Source organism: Cryptomeria japonica, chromosome 9, assembly GCF_030272615.1.
Source record: "Cryptomeria japonica chromosome 9, Sugi_1.0, whole genome shotgun sequence".
Lineage (NCBI taxonomy): Eukaryota > Viridiplantae > Streptophyta > Pinopsida > Cupressales > Cupressaceae > Cryptomeria > Cryptomeria japonica.
In genome coordinates, this window is record NC_081413.1 from 328,624,038 (window position 1) to 328,645,194 (window position 21,157).

The following is a 21,157-nucleotide window of genomic DNA, read 5'->3' on the forward strand; positions in this document are numbered from 1 at the left end:
ACTGGCTGAGCTTCTGAAACGCCTCATAAACCTCCCCAAAGGTTTCTTGACCCCTGAATGGTCTCCCTATCCACTATATTAGCCTATGGGAACCTTGATGATAGGCTAACCCTGCTAGAAATCATCTTCTCTTACAAAGGGGACATTGCATTTGATGAGGAGGAAAAACCACACCAAGAACAATGTGCCAAAACTCTCAAGATCCCACACCAAACAATATTTTAATAATAAGTCAACTTCAACAAGTATGGCATCCAAACTCCTCTACAATGTTTGGCAATAATAATCAAAACTCATGCAAATTGCCACTGACAGAAACCACACAAAATCTTAAACTAAAGGCATTGTGAAATACCTTAATGATATCTCTAACAAATATCGACTAGGGTAGATCTTTCACCATCGAAACTGATTTTGAGAAGAGGGTTTTTATCCCCCAAAGGCTTGAAATGAAACATAGGTTTTTTTTTTCTCAATTAGAGGGACATATAAAAAATAATAATCTTTAACTTATTCCAAATGAGCTCCAAAATACTTTTTTATAAACTCATCCAAGCCCAACGCCCTAATTAGGGTTTTACACTTTTTAATTTAACTATAAATTCACCTTATGTCTCCCTAAGTTGGTGCCCACCCCAAAAGAACTTTAATTATTTAAAACGTTATCCACCAAAATAAAGTCACTTAATTAAATAAAACAATCTTAGTTAATAATTTAGTTTTAGTAATTTAACATTATATACAATAATATCTCAAAATACCTTATTTCGCCAAGATATTATCAGTTTTAGCAATCATTGACTATTTAGAAATAGAAACTTTGCCAATTGACCGAATCGGTGTCTAAACTGACACTTATTATAAATAGAATGGACTATTTGTCCAAAATCCCTCCAGAAAGAGTTAGTCAACTCTAATAACACATTTGAGCTCATTGACAACATCAAAATACTCCTTTGAATTTACTGACAAACCTTGAAAGTCAACACCTGCAAGAGATCTTGAAAAAAGGGACATTATAGTAACTTGGTGGAACATAGACAGAAAGTTTTTCGTCTCGCTTACTTACCTTTAGATTATGCTTCAAACTTAGGAAGGTGAGAACTAAGAGGGATGTTGGTGCTAAGAAGCCAAGCTCTTATCCGCAAACACAGTTGGAGAAGTTCCACCACATTCACAAAGGAATTTAGATAGTTTCTTAATGAGGTCACCACCTTCTCCAAGAAATACAGTCTTATTCAAAATGAGCTCTTTATATGGTTAATTAGGGCCCTTACAAAGGCTTTCCTTTTCTTTTCAACAGAGAAATAAAAGGTTTCCCTACCTAGCTGATCAAAAACTCTTGATCCATGTTCTCCTTGAGTTTTTTCCTAATCTTCATGGTTATCTATATTCCTCCCTCATTAGGATTAAGCACCCCTATGCTGAAGAAAAATCTTTTAAATTTATGGTGTAGGAGTAAAAAGTAACCCAAGTTGTTAGAGTGCTTAGAATTTGGATTCCCTTTTAAAGATGCTCTAGCAGGTGCTTGGTTGATTGTTTTCATCATAATTACTTCCTCTATTGTTGTCCGGTGTTGAATTATTTTCATCTTATTCATTCTTCTATCTAGGAGAAATGAGAGTATAAGTAGCTGACTATTGGGACGATGGCAAGAGAATGGAGGGAGTGAGAAAAAAATTGAAATCAAAGAAAATAAACATATGGTGAATGAATCCTCTGTGTGATACCCATCACATCACACATACTTACTCTCCACCGAATCCTACCTTGAGGTGCCTTGTTGTGACAAATCTTCAGCATCAATATAAAATACCACTGTTTGCTTCGTTTCTCTTTTGAAGAGAGTCAATTGTAATGGCCCATTTAAAAGAAATTAAATAACTGTTTTTCTGTAACCTCTAGGTGATGAATATTTTAGAGTAAAAGAGCTTTCTAGGAGGGAAGTCTCATCATTATATCTGATCAGTAGGTCTTCCAAACCCACTTAGTGGGTTCCTTTTGGACGTAGGATCATTTGAAAATGCATCTGGATTACTTGCATGCTGGATAAATATTTTGCCACCTTATTGGCCTTGTGATAAGAATGTTGATCTGTGTTACCCTTGAATCAATTTTCCATGTCATAATTCCAAGAAAGAGTTGCAGTGACTATCTGATTTGGAGTCGACCATTCTTCTTATGTTACTTAAAAAGATCTCCTTTCCACCATAATCCATTCAATGTCTCCAAATCAATTGCCCCCGCTTCATTATTAGTTCCAAATTCATGACAAACAGAATAGGCTTTGATAAGATTGGCCTCGCAAACATGAATAAGGCCACCAGCTCCAGCCATTCCTAGATTCCCTTAAAAAGTGAGTTTCCATTTCTCTCAATTTGGAAATATTTGTTACTAATTTTTGTTGGACTTATCCCTTCAATGCATGTCAAGTTTTTGGTGTGACATGATATGGTATAAAATTGTTTCTTATTGAAATGGTATGTCTACCCTGCATTCGTGTCTTCTTTGTAGATCTGGAATTTATTGAATGTATTGGACATGCCAGACAAACACACTCAAATACAAATTTGATCACAATTAAGATGTTTGAGGCTTCAAATGATTGTCTATGATTTTGGATTAGGGAAGCATGTTTGATAGATCGTATTCTTGATAAACATTTTTGTCTGCACTGCCGATACAATTATATTGTCAACTACATTAAGTTTGCAATTGAAATTGATGTCTATCCTGCAAAACAAATTTGGTGGTTAATAGTCCCCTTGATCTAAAGATGCACTAATTATTTACATGTGATCATTTTTAATTTCGTTTGATTATAGTTTTTTACTATTTTGGCAGGTAGGAGGTGATATTTTAAGTGAAGGATTGTTTATTGGAGTCTCAAAAAGGAGCAAGTGTTCTGTAGGAAAGGACAAGGCTATGGTTCCCTTCACAATCCATGAAGTTCATGGGTAAGTCCTGATACTCTGTCTTTTAGAATGTCCCATTTATGCATAATGTTCTAAGCAAAGCACATTTTCACATTTTAGAAAAAGTTTCAAGTACTTGAGAATTTTTTGTTTTTATTTTTCATCTCATTTTTCTTTAACCAATTGGAGTCTTTAATAATCTATTTTATGTGTTAGAACCCCTACCAAATTTTTCCAAATTTCTTTGCGCTCCTCCAAATGAACATTATGTCAAACAGTTTGCATTGCATGTGGAAATTGAGATGTGTCTGTTGTGATTTCTGATTTACAATATTCTTTGGAGCTCACATAGCATTATTGACAATATTTGACACTCATACATTTAACCAAAGTTTAAAAACTCGGACTCGCCACGGACTCGGCAAACCAAAAAATTGGACTCAGACTTGGACTCGTGAAAGACTCGCGAAAGACTCGGCAAAAAAATAACCGTAGTTTTACAAAAAAACATAAAGAAATTAATGTATTTAGAGAACAAAGAGCCATAATTGAAACATTACACATGTCATATGATCTCCAAACACTCAATATTTGAAATTTCATCATTCATAGTACATACTCATAGTTTCAAACTTTAAAACGTATAATAGAAGCATAAGTTTATAAATGTTTACAAAATTACATATAATGATAGGTCTAGATCTTGGGGGAGAGAGGAGAGTCTGAGATAGAGAGTGGTAGAGAGAGGGGATAGAGGAAGAGTGATAGGGAGATAGATAGGTCTGAAATTCGAGGCAGATAAAGTGAGTGAGATAGAGAGGGTGGGAGAATGCTAATAGGAGCCTACTGATTACTGAAATTTGACTAAGTCTGAAAATTTAAAAGATCTTCTAATACCTAAAATTTGCATTATAATTCCTAGAGATCTGAAACCACTCTCAAACATCCTGCCAATATATACATGAAATATAACTTAAAGTATGCCACTTATACTTAAATGTTATATTTCATGTATATATTTTGATGAAGGGAATGAGACTGACTTGAAAAAAAAGATTTAGATAATTTTTTGACTTGTTTTCTGGGTTGCACGTGTTTAGTCAAAAGACTCGCGAGTCCAAGTGAAAGACTTGCGCGAGTCAATTAGAAAGACTCGCCAGGACTCACCTCGCGGGTCCATGGCAAGTCGACTCATGGCGCCACTAGACTCGCGAGTCCGTGGCGAGTCCACGAGTCTTAAAACTATGCATTTAACAACATGATTGAGCATCAGACAACTACATCTTTCAAATAGTGAGTGCTGTCACATAACATATACATTGAGATTATAATGGAACCTTTAATTTGTTGTGACAAATAACAAAGCTAATAATAAAGGGTCTCTGGCCTTTACAACAGCAAATAACATATTTTTATTGAAACATTCATTATGAAGTAACAAAAATAACAATACACTTTTCTTCAACAATCTGCTGTTACAAACACACAATAAATAAGTAGATTTCTGAGCTTAACACAGAGATTATAATCGATTGAATTAGCTTCAGCTATATAATCCCAGTTGATGTGTAATGTCCTCTTTTTGCTCCTACTTAGTTGTGCTTCCCGTTAGACTACCCCTGGATTCCCGTAGGCTGTTCCGAGTTGCTTGGGGGACTCAGAGTTCTGTAGAGAGCTTCAGCATTCAGTTTCAGTGGGTTTCAACATCATTTGGCACTTGGTCTCAGTTTTAGTTTCCTCTCAGCTTCTATGTAAAATGTTCTGTTTTTTAAGTGCTGTGGTGGAGTTTCGAAGGTGATGGAAAATAATGTTTTTTGTTTGTCACTTAAGTAATTTTAATTAATTTTATAACTTAAGTGATTAATATTTATGAAGTATGTCTCAAATGGGGACACCTAGCTTGGGAGACATAAGTTGTTTTAAGAAAGCCATTTGGGGGCCTTTTTTGAGGCAATATTATATTTGAATATTCAAACATGCTATAATTTTTTTAAGTCTATATAACGGGATTTTGACTCTCATTCTTTTGTTCTACTTGTGCACACATATGTGATGTTGTTGAAATGAACCTAGAGAGTTCTTTTGGAGATTGTTGAGGACAAAAACCCTCTATAGTTGATCTGATTTCGGTGGTGCATGGTCCACCTCGTGTCACAAAAGTTTGCACCCTTGCTGAGCTATCAACTCAGCAACCTCGTGAAACATGGAAACAACCCCAAAGTGTGGGACCTTGCGCAAGGGGTTGAATCTTCGAAGAAGGACGACTTCCTTCTCAATCCAGGTGCAAGTTTTGAACCAACCCAACACTTAGAATTCTACTTCTAAACCTATCCTAACAGTTTGTAGAGGAAAAGGGAAGAAGGAAAAGCTAAAAAGAAAGGAGGTGATGCACCAAGTTAAGAGATGTTCTTGTTGGAATAGTGCCTCGAACTCACTTGGCATGTTCGGGTTGATCGGAGTAGCCTACATCCATGGAGCAGCAGAGTGATACCTTCTTGGTTGTTGATCATTTCCTGATCGGTGTGATTTAGGTCGATGTCTTCCTCTCTATCGGGTATCGGAGAAGCTGTTTCCTTGTTATACCGATGTCTGATGGATCCGCCTTCGGAGCCATTGGGGGATCAGAAGTTAATGTTATTTCTTATGCCGAAACCCGATGAGGTCGCCTTCGGCGATCGGGTCGCATATCGGCAATCGGGTTGACATTTTGGATGTCATGTCGATGTTTGATGAGTTTGCTCCTCTGTCATGGAAAGTGTTTCGGGTATCGGGATCAGATGTTTGCAGCTATGCCGATCTCCAATGGAACCTCCTTCTGGTTGATCGGCTATCGGGTGAGCTTGGCTAGTGTTACACCGATGACCCGATGAAGTCGCCCTCGGCGATCGGGATGTCATCGGGTATTGAAGAAGTTTGCTGAATGCTATGCCGATTTCTTGATGGATCCGTTTTGGTCCACTTTGGTGTTATTAGGGGTCAGGGTAGCCAGTTCAGGTATGTTTTCGATGACTCGACTAAGTGCTATCAGTGATCGGGATGACATTTTTGGGGTTATTCCGATGGGCCTATGAGGTCGTCTACTAGTGATCGGAGATCGGGGTAACATTTTAGTGTTGGTTCCGATGAGCCGATGTGGAAGCATCCGACTGCAGATGGTCGCCCGGACCGAAGTCTGTTGACGGGAATAATCATTATGTTATGTTGTTATATTATGTTTATGTTGTCGTCGGTAATAATGAGTTACGGCGGTCAGTTAGTTGGCCGACGGGTAGGTAGTTGGAGTCGCGACGGTTGTGTTGCACCCCTTCGGGTATTATATATTGTGTACCTTTTCTTCGAAGTATCATCATGTTAGTCGTGTCAGATATAATGTTATAAGCACTTGATGTACATGGACTGTTGAATTAATATAGAGACTGGTTATTTAATGTATTTCCATTATGTTCTGTGCATTTACTTTGTGCATTTAACCGTTTACCCGAGAGGGCAAACATTTGGCGCCGCTACCTAGACGAACTCGGGAACGGAAGACACGGATGGCGCACAGACACAATGGGCCTACCCGTTGGTGAAGTAAACCCGGAGGCCGATGACGCCCGAACAGAACTTTACATAGGAGAAGACACAGCAACGCGAGAATTTTCAATTTTGCTCGAGGTAGCCATTCAGACATACGTTTGACGAGAAGCGGCGGAGGCAGAAATCCCACCAAGTGCCGTGTGGACAGCGTTGGAGGTTAGCCCGGCAGTAAACCGATTGATGAACCACCTCCCCCGGTTGCTTGCACACGCATCGCTGGCACAACAGGCCCGCCTGGAGGAGATTGCCCAGGAAGAGCGACGACAACAAATCTTGCAACTCTACGAAGAGAACAGCCGACGGGAAACGGAACGAGATGGCGCCAGGCCAGGAGGAAATTGAACCTTGTAATAATCCCGACACACGGCTGATATAAATTGTGGCCGAAAGGCAAAATAAAAATAAAAATAATAAAAGTTTTTTTGTGTACATGGTGTGTGTTTGCTGTGTATGGAAGTGACTTATGCCCAATAGACTAAATAAGGACAAAAATAAAAAGATACAGAGTGACGAATGGGAAGTGGCACAAACCGCGTTGAATCTCAGACAGCAGATAGAACGAAGGCGTAGGCTAAGGCAGCTTGCCCAGGGACGACCAGCCGAGGGGTTGCCCGAAGGGAACCCAGGAGGTGTCACGGAGGTTGCGGAGGCAGAGATAGATGGAGAGAACTACACTGTCTACACTGTTGTAGGGCTGCCAGAAGGAGTCATGGAGGGTGCCGAAGGAGAACTCTACAGTTCGCCAGAATACCACCGTAGGGTAAGAAGCCGCGAAGAGTTGGTGGAACAAACAAGGCGAAGTCTAAACCTGATCGACGCTAGCAGAGACTTGCTAAAGAATTTGTCCATTTCAGAGGACAACCGGAGGGAGACAACGAAAGGTGACGGTACGACCGAAGGTGCCGAGGGAGCACAAGGGTACCGTACGGGAGGCAGTTTGTTTGGTTTGGTGTCAGCAACTTTTTCCGGACGACCCACGAGTGGAGGTTCAGTTGCAGGAGGCGGAGGATTGCCAGGTACAAGCACACAAGGAATTAGAGGAGCGAGACCCAGCGGTGGGATGGCGAGTAAACAAAAATTGCCAAAGTTCACAGGGGAGGGCAAGGAAGACCCCCTACGGCACTGCCGTACATGTGAAACCATTTGGTCCGCCAATGGAGTAACAGACCAGGATGACTGGGTACAGCAGTTCCTAGCCACGTTACGAGGAGTTGCCATAGATTGGTACTCTAATGTGGACAAGCAAAAAGTGGCCACGTGGGCCAATCTACCAAAGGAATTCACGGGGGAGTTTCGGTTGCTTCGTGATGACAATGAAATTGTAACGGAGATATACAGTACCAAACAAGGTACCAGGGAGATAGTACGGGCATATAGTCGGAGGCTGAAAGAACTCTTGGGTAAAATGGAAAGCCAACCCGCAGATGGATTGAAGAAACGATGGTTCGTTGAAGGGTTGAAATCCTCCCTACGGAGGAAGATGAAAATTGTACCCCCGACGTCATATGACGACGCTTATAATAGGGCGATGGACCTGGAGAGCGAACACAAAACATCAAAGAAGAAGAAAAGTAATAAATCCTCATCCGAGGATGATGACCCTTCACAGGAAAGCAGCAGCGATGACGAGGCTGGCAAACGGGTGCAAGCGCTCCAGAAAGACATGGAGCGAACGAGAAAAGAATTCAAAATAATGAGAAGCACTGGTCGGAACGAAGGGGACATATGGTGCACTGAGTGCAAAGAGGAGGGGCACACAAAGGGTACTTGCCAAAAGAAGGCATTCTGCGAGATTTGCCAAGTGATGGGACACTCCACCAAGGAGTGCCCATACAACATGAAAACCCGAAGTACGCAAATGAACCAGGTGTTGTTCATGGAGCAGGCCACAACATCCGCACCAGCAGGTACCGGCCAACATACTAACACAACGGCATCATCTGGAGGATACCGGGACAACAGACGTGGCGGTGGAAGGAATAGCAACAATAACAATAACGGAAGCCGTATCCAGTATGACGCCAAGGGCCGGCCAATTATCCAATGTAGGGCCTGTAATCAGTGGGGGCACTTCGCCCGTGATTGCACGAAGGAAGCCACCCCTCAGCACCTCTGCCGTTGGTGTGGGCCAGGCGACCATGAGGACGCAAATTGCCCGCAGGCAGGGGTTAATCTCCTCAACATTGAGAAGGCTGAGAAGACTGGTGAGAAAGAAGTACTGGCGATCACTCGCGCCTAGATGAAAAAAGCCACTTATCCCGACCCCCGTACGGAGAAGGAGAGATTACGGGAGGCAAAGGCCAATATTGAACGTGAGATGACGACCAAACGACGGGACAACGAGGTGGCGAGTACATCATCCCGTACGGAAGCGGAAAATAACATCATTGGGAAAATCTTGCAGATAGAGGTGCCGATAAAGGTAAAAGACCTTCTAGACTCTATGCCACAATTGAGGACTACCATCCTCACCAATGTGCAAAGCACCGCATTATCGAGTGCACCACAGGTAGGGGTTCCCACCACCGCATCGTCGAGTGCACCACAAGTATGGGTTCCCGCCACCGCATCGTTGAGTGCACCACAGGTAGGGGTTCCCGCCACCGCTTCAAAGAGTACACCACAGGTGGAGGTTTCCGTCAGCCTTTTGACTGACCCGATGTTACTAGCCTTGAGCAGTGGTAGACACCCAACTGTGGTAGAAATGGGTATCCGTGGGACCATTCTGAAGGACACCATTGTGGACGGGGGATCTGGGGTGAATGTACTACCAGAAGAAACATGGAAGCGGCTGGGGAAGCCCACCCTATGGCCACCCACATTCAACCTGGTGGGAGCGGACCAACACGGCATTAAGCCACTCGGCTTGTTGATGGCCCAGCAAGTGACAATTGGTACGCAACCATTCTTGTTAGATTTCATGGTTATTCCCTCGAAGAAGAAAGGCTATGATGCCATCTTGGGGAGAGCATGGTTAATCAACGCGAGGGTAAACCACAACTGGAAGAAAAATACACTTTCCATGGAGAAGGGAGGGCGGAAATATACCATTGACCTACACACCCAAGATGTCGGCGAAGAGCTCGCCTCTTCCGACTCGGACTCAGAAGACTCTAATAATGGGGAAGGGGGTCTCGATGAAAGCAAGGGCAAGAACGCGATGGAGCCGAATAGTGAAGGGGTGCTCGAATTGGAGGGATGTTCTGAAGATGAGGTATGCTCACTTAACGGGCTCTTCCACTGGCAAATAGAGGATTACAAAATGTTCCAAAGCTACAGGCTCAAAGTAGAGGAACCAGAGCAACCAACCGAGGTGTACCTGCCGGAATACAAAGAATATTGGAAGGGAGACGCCCCAAACGCTGGCGACGTAGATAATCCGAAGAGTGTTGGCAACGATTGGAACCCTGTATGGAAGACCACAGTCTTCAAAATCTTTATTATTCTTCTTCTTCTTATGTACGGGAAGGAGGTCGTGGTCCCTATAGAATGTGGTTCCAGGTCTTCCGATGGCCATTGAAAATAGACTTGCCACCAACGGGCCCAAATTGAAACCCTACCACACGAAGCGCGCAGCGGACCCGAGAGCCCAAAGGGGGACCCGAGAGGATGGAAGGGGACCCAAGAGGCCGGGCAGGTGACTTGAGAGGCACGGGACAAAAGCAGGAGACTTTTGGGCGAGGAAAACCGAGAAGGATGAAGGGCGATCCCAGAGACAGGGGATCCGAGCCGAAGACTCTCTAGACAACTTAAAAAAGAAGAAAAAAAAACCGTACAGTCGTATGACAGCGACCGTACGGTCAAAAAATTATATAACAAAAAAAAAAAATATAAAAAAGGAACGGACCACGGGAAGGTAGCCGCATGATTGGAAAGGTGGCCGCACGATCGGAGGTGCCAGTGCTGTTGTTGACCGTACAGGGAGGTTGTATGGCCGGGGTGCCATCGGGGACATTATAGTGCAAAAAAAAAACAAAAAAGAAACGACGAGGACCAGATTTAAAATGAGTCACTGGAGTTTGAAGCCAGGACACTGGAAATTTAGAGTGGAAAAGAAGGGTTTTTGGCATCTTAAAATATCATTGAAATGCTGTACGCCATGGACTTTCGTATGGTTCTGAGGGTTGTAAATTGGCGCTGCCCCTCGACCCCTCTGGGGGCGTTGCCCCCAGTTTATTTTTGCGCTACAGAATACCACGAGAAGTGTTGTGGTTGTCCGTACTGTGAGAAAGGAGCCTGCAGCTAAGTATTGGCGGTGAAGCCATAAGCCGTAGAGGGAGACGGATTTGGAGGTTGGGAACAAACAGAGTTTGAGGGAAGGCATTGCAGGTCCGCGTAGTTGTATGACACCAGGGAGTTATTCAGTTCAGTTTTTAGCCTTTGGGGAGTGTGATGGAGGATTTGAGGTGTCTCCTAGCATTTGTGCTAGCGGATTGTGGCCACCTCCAGGCATGACTGGTACGCTTTGAGGAACTTGGAGTATGTCTCGGCTGGATGTGAGGTTGCCTTGGTGGATGCACAGAGGGCTCAGGAGGAGCTGACCACCAGGTTGGAGGCAATAGTCGCATGAGACTTAGTTTAGCGTACCCAAGAGTTGGATGCCGAGAGAGCAGCACGGGTGGCTATCGAGGACAAATTGGCTAGGGAGACAGTATCAATTGAGTAGCAGTTGGTGGAAGTTGAGACTGAAAAACGTGTTTTGCAGCCAAGTTTGGGTTAGGCACAGGAGGACTGTGATGGCAAAGGAAGCAATATTGGTGAAATCCGCACTTGAGCATCGGATGGTAGCAGAAAAGGGTTTTCAGGCGAGGACGCAGCAAGTGTATAAGATCCGGGCCCGACTGGTGTCAGTAGTTTCTGCTGTTCATCTCTATTTTGTATTAAGTCATCGGAGTCGACTTCTTTTCTTGGGGGGGATGATGTTGCCGGGAATAATCATTATGTTATGTTATATTATGTTTATGTTGTCGTCGATAATAATGAGTTACAACGGTCAGTTAGTTAGCCGACAGGTAGGTAGTTGGAGTCGCGACGGTTGTGTCGCACCCCTTCGGGTATTATATTTTGTGTCCCTTTTCTTCGAAGTATCATCATGTTAGTCGTGTTAGATGTAATGTTATAAGCACTTATTGTACATGGACTATGGAATTAATACAGAGGCTGGTTATTTAATATATTTCCATTATGTTCTGTGCATTTACTTTCTGCATTTAACCGTTTACCCGAGAGGGCAAACATATGTCTTGCGAAAAATCCTACTTTCCATGTCAGAATGAAGCATATTGATGTGCAGTATCACTTTGTTCCTGACATGGTGGAAGATAGAAAAGTTTATCTTAACAAGGTAGACACTCTGGAGAATGTTGCAGATGCCTTGACGAAGCTAGTGAGCACTCACAAGTTCAAGTGGTGTTCAAATTCTATGGGTCTTTGTACCCATGGGTCAATGATAACCTGAAAGTGTTGGCTCAATGAATTCCTCATCAAGTGGGAGTTTGTTGGAATAGTGCCTCGAATTCACTTGGCATGTTCAGGTTGATCAGAGTAGCCTACACCGATGGAGCAGCAGAGTGATACCTTCTTGGTTGTTGATCATTTCCTGATCGGTGTGATTTAGGCCAATGTCCTCCTCTCTATCGAGTATCAGAGAAGTTGTTTCCTTGTTATACCGATGTCCGATGGGTCCGCCTTAGGAGCCATCGGGGGATCAGAAGTTCATGTTATTTCTTATGCCAAAACCGGATGAGGTCGCCTTCGGCGATCGGGTCGCATATCGGCAATCAGGTTGACATTTTGGATGTCATGGCGATGTCTAATGAGTTCGCTCCGCTGTCTTGGAAAGTGCTTCGGGTATTAGGATCAGATGTTTGGAGCTATTCCGATCTCCGATGGAACCTCCTTTTGGTTGATCGGCTATCGGGTGAGCTTGGCTAGTGTTACACCGATGACCCAATGAAGTCGCCCTCAGCGATCGGGATGTCATCGGGTATCGAAGAAGTTTGCTGAATGCTTTGCCGATTTCTCGATGGATCCACTTTGGTCGACTTCGGTGTTATCAAGGGTCGGGGTAGCCAGTTCGGGTATGTTTCCGATGATCCGATGAAACTGACTAAGTGCTATCGGTGATCAGGATGACATTTTTTGGGTTATTCCGATGCGCCAATGAGGTCATCTACTAGTGATCAGAGATCGGGGTAACATTTTAGTGTTGGTTCTGATGAGCCTTTGGGGAAGCATCCGACTGCGGATGGTCACCCGGACCGAAATCCAAAAGTCAAGTAGGCGGACACTAAGGATGAGACTGTTGGATTACTTGTATATGCACCGATCCGACTTTCGGATGCATGTGGGATAAATAGTTTTCCATGAATTCAAACCAACAGGGACAATTAGACTCCCCAATCAACTCGCGCAGGTGTAACGGTCGACCTGTTTGGTATTTGAAGCAAAATGCAAACCAATGTAAGGTTGACAAACTGTAATAGCCATTGAGCGTTCTGTGATTGTAATTGACCTGAGTTTTGCTTTATCTAGAACGATTGTTTTGACAGAGTGAAGGGAGTCTGCAGACTGGACTTTATTGTATTTGACATAATGTTAATAAAGTTATTTTTTGTTGGTGGTGGGTTTTTCTCCCGAAAGTGTTTTCCCACGTTAAGTCTGTGTGTTCTGTTTCTGTGTTGTTTAATTGTTTATGCTCATGCTTGTATCATATCCTGTAAAAGTTCAAAATTTGTAAACACTATCTTATTTTCCCCTGCAAATTGACATTAGGGAAGCGTATTTCCGCACTTGCTTTCCTTTACAGTTCTTCTCCCCACCCCAAAATGGAACAAAGAATCAATCGAAATACCTTGTAGATGCACAAACTTTAGTTGCATGAATGACCCCAGGGCCCAAACACATGTATGGAGGTTAGAATTTGTTGAATGTGAAAAGGGGAAAAGGTTTCCCACAAGTCACACTCATAAACAAGTTAACACAACATATATGGGAGAGAAAGCCACAAAACATACACTTACAACGAAAATAAGAAAACATACATACACAAAATGCATAAGTTGAAGGGAGGCAAGAATGATAATTTCAATTCATTCTCAGGCCAATGGCCAAACTTATAGTTGCAAATATATAATAAAATATACAAATCTTCAAGAGAAGTGAAAGAGCAAAGAGTAGCTCAAGCCAATAGGGAGAGAACCTTTTACAATGAGGCTTAACAACCTATATAAAGCAAACTGGTCACAGACAAGAGACCAATGGTCAAGGGGCGGAAGCCTTGACCCTGACATGCGTAGAGGAATGTCAATTCGGGAAGGCAGGGAAGTTCATAGATCTAACATGGTTGTGCATGCAAGCAACCTAGCCATACCTTGACAAGGCAATCCCAAGAAGAGTAGTACTTCTAGAAGGTGGATTGTTTGACATTCCAAGGTCAAAGCATGCAGACCTGACATGAAGGCCATTGAGTAACCATAAATAAGCATGGCCCTCGACTCCACTTGATGGCAATCCTATAAAAACCATTAAAAGCACCCCTGTAGCTCCATGAATGAAAATAGACAAGTCGCATGGGTTGGTGGAGCATTAAGAGCCTTGATTGTTGATCACGTCATCTGGAAGTGTCGCAAGTCATCGGAAGTTGGACCTCGGGCCCTCAGGAAAACGCTGCAAGGGTAGAGGTTCTGAGATTCCAAGGTCCGGAAGGAAAGGAGGAAATTGAGGAAAGGAGGTTTGGAAACCTTGGGGTTTCAGGATTCCGAGGTTTGGAAGGAAAGGAGCAAATGGAGGAAAGGAGGTTTGGAAACTTGGGGGTTCCAGAATTGGGGACCAGAAACCTGGGGGTCTTGGGATTCCGATGTTTGGAAAGAAAGGAGGAAAGGGAAAAAAGGAGATTTGGAAACTTGAGGGTTCCAGGATTTTGGGTCCGAAAGGAAAGGAGGAAAGGAGGCTTGGAACCTGGGAGTTCCGGGATTTCGGGGTTCGGAAGGAAAGGGAGGAAAGGGAGGAAAGGAGGTCCGGAAACCGCTTCCTGACAAGATAACACTTACCATTTCATGATTCCATTGGTTTTGTCTTTGATCAACTGGGGTAGTGTTGGTCCATGGAACATATCTCTGATCGGTTCTCACTGATGGACCAAGGGTGTCATAAAATGACAACACCATCCAAGCTGGTTGTTGATTTTCATTTAGAGTTTGATGATAATGGTTTGATGAAGATGAAGAGTTACGAGGTTTTTTGATTGGGGATTCAGTGTTTTGGTGTGTAGTGTTAGTTTTTGGATGGTTGTGTGAATTTGCAAGCTTTGGGGACCTTTTTCCAGTGCTGACTGTACATTTCCAGCTACCCTGAGATTCTAACTTTTTCTCATATCTCCGAAAAAAAGACATAAATTATTTTGGGTATTATATCAAAGGTTTTCGTATGGCTAGGCAATGAGGATGTATATATACACTATGTGGGTTTTGGTTTGGCATTTATTTTTCTAGCTCAAGTTGCCTCTTGCAAGTACTGCCCAACTTGGGTATTGGCATGTGGGAAGGTTTTTGTGTTAATCTGCATTTTGAGGTCTGAATCTCTTTCATTCTGAGGCATCTGGACTAGGAGTGAGTGCAGAGTTTTCTAGGTATTTTGGGGCTGTTGAAGTTGAGATTGAAGGAATCCCTAGCAAGCCGTCTAAGTGCAAAAGGGTAGCGAACAGCTCCAGCAGAGAATTTGGAAGGCATCTTGAGCAATATTCAATCATACAAGTAGTTCTTTCTTACTGCTATACAATTCTGATCAGTTTTGGAGGTCTGATTATAAGTTCGGAGGTGAAGTTGGCACCAGAGTAGCCTCCTAGAGACTTGTTTAAGTCACCGGAATACATTGCATTGATGATGATATTGATTATCCTAAATCTGCCCTTTACATCAGACTTGTGATGACACTTTTGGCTACAAATAAGAGGAAGATTGGTAGGTAAAAGGACTAAGTTTGAGTCAGGAAAATTCTGATCTGTGGGCGCTTGCATCAAAGAAATAATATTGCAGATTTTTGTTGTCTAGAAACTCAGTTCTGAGCAATATATTTTCAGGTCTGTTAGGATTTAAAAATCATTTAATTTTTTGTTTGTAATGAGAACAGAAAAAGCTCAATACTTTCATAGCAATGAAGTTTGTTTATTCGCTATGACTATTGCATTACTTGTTCTTTACCAATGAGCAGGATAAAAAACAAATGAATTGAAATCTGAAAAAAACCGATCAGCAAACTGTTCATATTGGCCTTCAAACTTGCAAAACATTTTCAAAACAAATTCAGGGGGATCTATTACATGATGGTTAAACCAATGTTTAATTCACACGTTGGATTGAAGAAATTTGAGTAGCACTCAAAACTGAAGTCATTCAGCAATTTTTGGTCTATATGCTGTCAAAATATGTGGAAGGCAGCTGCTTAGCCAAGCGATATGTGTAGTCGGCAAAATTGCCTTAATAATAAATACTGTTTTGTTTGTGTTGTCTTAGTATACTTGGCAGTGTAATTAGTTGTTTCCGAGAGATTGTTGCAGTTATCAACGGTTGGCAGACTTAACCAACCATCAGGCACTATATATACTCTCATTGTTGTATCGGGAAAGACGTGATTGTACACATTACACTTGATAATAAAGAATAAATCTTCATGCCATGTGTTGTGTTGAATGCTGTTAATTGGTATCATTTTTGTTATGTTTTGTAATATCCTAGTTATTTTTTTTGTTTTTTGGGCCAATAATAATCATCCACAAATAGATAACCCGTTAAGGTTAGAAAGCATAAATTGAAAACTTGCTGGAAAATGCAACCCTTCCACTTTCTGATCACCAAGTGCCCAATGTGGGAAGGTGAGAGCATACGGTGTTGAGGGGATCGTTAGCTTCAATTAACTAGAAACAATACAATGCTTGGGCGGCAAGCCAACCCCTTCCGCTTATCCAGCGGGAATGCAAGAAACTTGGCATTGAACCAGCCAAGAGAAACATACAAAGGTACAAATCACTCAACCGCGATATTTCAGCGGGAGGACTGAAATTACAAAACAATCTCAACTCAACCGCTTATGCAGCGGGAGGACCATTGCAATCAGACATCACTCGACCACTTATGCAGTGGGAGGACTGAATTACAATTTACTTGAAAATAGGCAGCAAGCCAGCCTCTTCCACTTTTTAGCGGGGTGAGAGTTATAAGCCAGAATTGGTTAGTAGTACTACTACTTAACCTTACAATAATCAAGATAATGTGAGAAGAGAGTAATGCTGAACATCCAAATAAGAACATGAAATTTATGCTAACATCAAAATCTGCAGGCTGGAATTGCAAAACCAGCAGCCTATGGATTCACTAAAACGCTCATAACTCTCTCGTTACTCACCCAGTTCACCCAAAATCTGTTCTAAACAATTGCTATACCCACTACAATGAAAACAAACCCAAGGAAAGCCATCGAAACACCCATATTTATTTTGCACACTTCCCAATGCATTCACAAAACCCAACGCCTAACCTGGGAAGTTCGAGTTTCAATATAAAAATCCACACTCAAAATAAGTTGCTAAAAACTTGCAATATGCATCACTAGGGTAGGAAGGAAGGACGAGGCGGTACCCAGAATGATGGAATCGCCTGGCCAAGAGGTGTGAGCAAAATACACTTTCAGCAGTCCCGCGACTAGCAACCAGAAAACACTCCAATCTCAAATAAAACACTCCACAATCTGCTACTCACTCACCAACAGCACTGGGAATACATGGACACAGCTAGGTACTATCTTGCAAGTACGAAACTGAGACTTAGCTAGGAAGCCACACTTCGAAGCTCAGATTTTCAATCGCCAATTTGGCAGCATAACGATGCAAATTCATTTGATACCAAATGAGAGGCCAAGCACCTGTATTTAAAGATTTTTCCCTCTGAAATTCAAATGCAAATGGTGCCCAAAACCATTGAAATTCAATTTCATTTCATGTCATAGCCTCCCCTAGACATGGCGTTAATTTTCCCAAATTCCCTAGGCAAAGTTCGAACTTTTTCCTAGGTGACAATTTTGCGATATAAAATAATAAAAACATGAAATATTTCATCTTTCTCAACGCCACCCTTTTTAATGCCATTGACTTAGGAAAATAACAATATTGCCGGCAGATAGATATTTTTCCTAAGTTGCCCCATAACACAATTAATCAGTAATAAAAATCATAGTTGAACTACTCACGACTCAACTCGACTCGCCAAGCCCCTGGGAAAAAAACTCGGTGAAAACTCGGGAAAAACTCGACAACTTAAAAACATGCTTAAACTTAGTAAAAAATGCATTTTTTTGCAAAATTTAATGAGAAGATGCATCCAATGAGTGAATAAATGATAAGACAAAAGAAACAAGCTGATTCTAGATATATTTAAATGCAAAGTGTCTACAAAATCGCATCCTCATGAGGAATGCTGATGGCTGGAAGCCTGGAAGCAAAATAGTAAATTACTAAATAGTTTTTGTAAAAACAAAAGTAAATACATCATTACAAATTACAATTACAACTTCCTCTTCCCAGCTCTAGCAAAAACATGGGGAGAGGTAGAACTAGAGGGTCTAGACTGTCTAGTCGTATAAGTCTGCTGTCGGACTGGGCGTGATTGTGCCTCCTCGCTCGGTATGGTTGATTGAGACTGATCCTCGTATGGTTGATTGAGACTCATCCTCCATCCCAGATGAAGCTATGTCTCCACCTGCCTCTGGCACTGGCAATGAATCCTCATCCTCATCCGCATTCTCATCCTCCTCAATGTCATCCATCCTGAAACCAAATCCACCCCCCTCCTCCATAGCTTGCCTCTCCAAATCAGTGATGTCAGTGTTGGAAAACAATGGAGGCTGCTCCTGTGATGTCCAATCACTGTAAGGATCTATATCATCCAAGTCAATTGGACCACCTTGTAGTTCCTCTACCTTCTTTACACGCAATCGAAGATTATATTGCACATAGACAAGGTCATTGAGTCGTTTCTGCACTAACTTGCTCCTCTTCTTCGTGTGGATTGCTTCAAACAAGCTCCAATTGTGCTCACAATTGGATGAACTGCAAGGCTGACATAAGACTCTGAGGGCAAATTTCTTGAGATGTGGGGTGTTTCTACCCCAATTTTGCCACCAAGCATCTGCAAAATAAATAAAATGGAAAAGTTAGAAAGCAAAGAGAAAAGAGAAAACATAATTCATCAATCATTTTAGTCTTTAGATCCCAAAATCCAAATGGCAAATGTTATACCTGGGGTTTGAGTGGTTCTTCCTCTCCTAGCCAGCTCTGAAGAGAATAGCTTACCCCTTCCTCCCTCATAATTTTGGAGCTCACTCACAATGAGGTCTCTCTCCTCAACATCAGGTACCATCCTCTCAATGCATGTACTGAGGCCCTCCATGACTTCTCCATTCGAATCTGAGTAAGAACCCCCAAACCTAAAACGAGGGTTGAGGAAGTACCCTGCTGCATGAATGGGTTGGTGGAGCTGATTATTCCACCTCCTATCAACAATTTCCCAAATGGGATCAAATTTGAGCCTATCCCCCTTGTAGTAATTTTTGATAGACTCCTTGGCCCTATCCATGGCTTCATAAAGATATCCCATTGGGGTTTTATCCCCATCCACCAAGCGAAGAACTCGAACCAAGGGCTCTGACACCTACAATTGAAAAATACAAATTACAAAAAGATTAAAATTTAAATAATGAAGTTACAAATTAGTAATGAGAGACTTGAATCAAGAATAACTAAAATTTAAAAATTAAAGTTTTAAAGTAACAACCTTCATAATCTCTGCAGCCCTTTGTGCAAATTGGCTGTCGAAGACTATGCATGCGACAACCTCTCCTTCAGGCTTCTTTGAATAAGGTGAGTTAAGCCATTCTCCACTCTCAAACATTTGTTCAAAGAAGTCAATGCAGCAAGAAGGCTTTGCAACATTAAGAAAATCGTTGCAAACCTTGTGACTCCAGCTCTCACCAAATCTTTCCCTTGGGTGTGTTGTCTCATCAAATGTAGGACCCAGGGGTGATTGTAAATATATTTGGTGATCCTCCTTGCATCTTCCACAACTGGAGTCACCCACTCAAGTTTTCCTATGTCCTCCAAGAGAAGGTCAAGGACATGTGCTGCACAAGGTGTCCAAAAAAGAGTGGGGTGCCTCTCTTGGAGGATTCTTCCTGCAAAAGAAGAATTTATTCTTAAGAAATATGCAACCAAGTAAAACAAAGCCACAACAAATGAAAATATTGCTAATGCCTAAAGGTGATAATTTAAAAGGATTCTACTTGCTGACACATACTGCTGCATTATCTGTGATGATTTGCACCACATTTTCTACCCCCACCTCCATGATGACATGCTCCAACATTCCAGCCAATGTTTCTGCATTTTTCACCTTGTTGGAGGCATCAACAGATTTCAAGAATACTACATTCTCCTTGCAAGCAACCAAAAAATTGATGATGGTGCAGTTCTTGCCATTTGTCCACCCATCAGAAAGAATAGTGCAACCATAGTTTGCCCATTCAATTTTTTGATCCTCCATCACTTCTCTTGCCCTACCAATTGCCATTGTGAGCAACTTGTAAGTGCAAAGTTAAATTAGGTCTTACTACACAATTTTGATTTAATAAACAAGAAATCTAAAAAATAATTAAAAATGAAATCAAGTGGACTATGTAGTAATTTACCAACCTCCCACTCAAATCCTTGCGAGAAGGGGCCTTATACCCCTTTCCTGAAACTGTCATAGCAGTCACCAAATTCAGCCAATAAGCATTCTCCGCCACATTGAATGCAATGTTGTTGAAGTACCAAAAATCAGCTACTGCAATGTCAATTTTCTCATGTACCTCCTTATTCCATCCAGTGGCCTCTAATGATGGTTGTGCTCCAGGTGTGTTCCTGGGCACAAAATAATCACCTATGGACCCTGCTCGTGGTGATGGAAGTGGAACAATGCCAGGTACTCTACTAGAGGAAGCAGAAGCAACGGGCGAGGTGATGGTGGGTTTGCGGATATGTGGGCCACACCGAGAGCCCACTATGCTCTCAAGTGCTTCTTGTTCCTCTTCAAGGTCAACAGAAACACCTTGAGATTTAGCTATGGCTGATCTCATGGCTAGCTTTGCCCTCTCCTTTTGCAATTTCTTCTCTTCCCCAGCTGCAAGTAGGGCATTCATTTGTCTTTTTATTTCTTCATTGGTCTCAGGGCATGCTCTAGCATCATGCCTATCTATTCCTGCAAGGTGGTCTTTGAGGCGATTCATGCCCCCATGAAGTATTTTCTCACATTTTATGCATATAACTGACCCAGGATCGGGTCCCTCATAGGCATACCTCTATGCCCCATCTCTAGCACCTCTAGGACGGGTGCCTATATATTCAGATGGGCATGGATCTAGTGGCCATTGCTCCCTTGCCATGATTAATGCTTACTTAACCTACACATACAAAGTGAAAAAAAAAATTAACATATTAGCTAAACAATTTAGCAAACTATCTACATTAGTTTAAATAAATTTAGACATCATTCAAAGTTTTTTTTCAAAAAAAGTAGGGTTTGAATTTTTTTTTGAAAACTAGATTCTTCAAAATAATTGTGAAAATTCAACAAAAC

At 42.1% G+C, this 21,157-nt stretch overlaps 1 protein-coding gene across 3 annotated transcripts in view; it reads left to right on the forward strand.

The window, feature by feature from the left end:
* The window catches only part of LOC131029737 (F-box/LRR-repeat protein At5g63520), a 251,491-nt gene that overhangs the window by 188,100 nt on the left and 42,234 nt on the right, over positions 1-21,157 (forward strand). For all 3 annotated transcript variants that reach the window (XM_057960372.2, XM_057960373.2, XM_057960374.2), the window contains exon 9: positions 2,845-2,957. In XM_057960372.2, the coding sequence (XP_057816355.2) occupies positions 2,845-2,957 (113 nt within the window). The remainder of the gene's footprint in view (positions 1-2,844; positions 2,958-21,157) is intronic.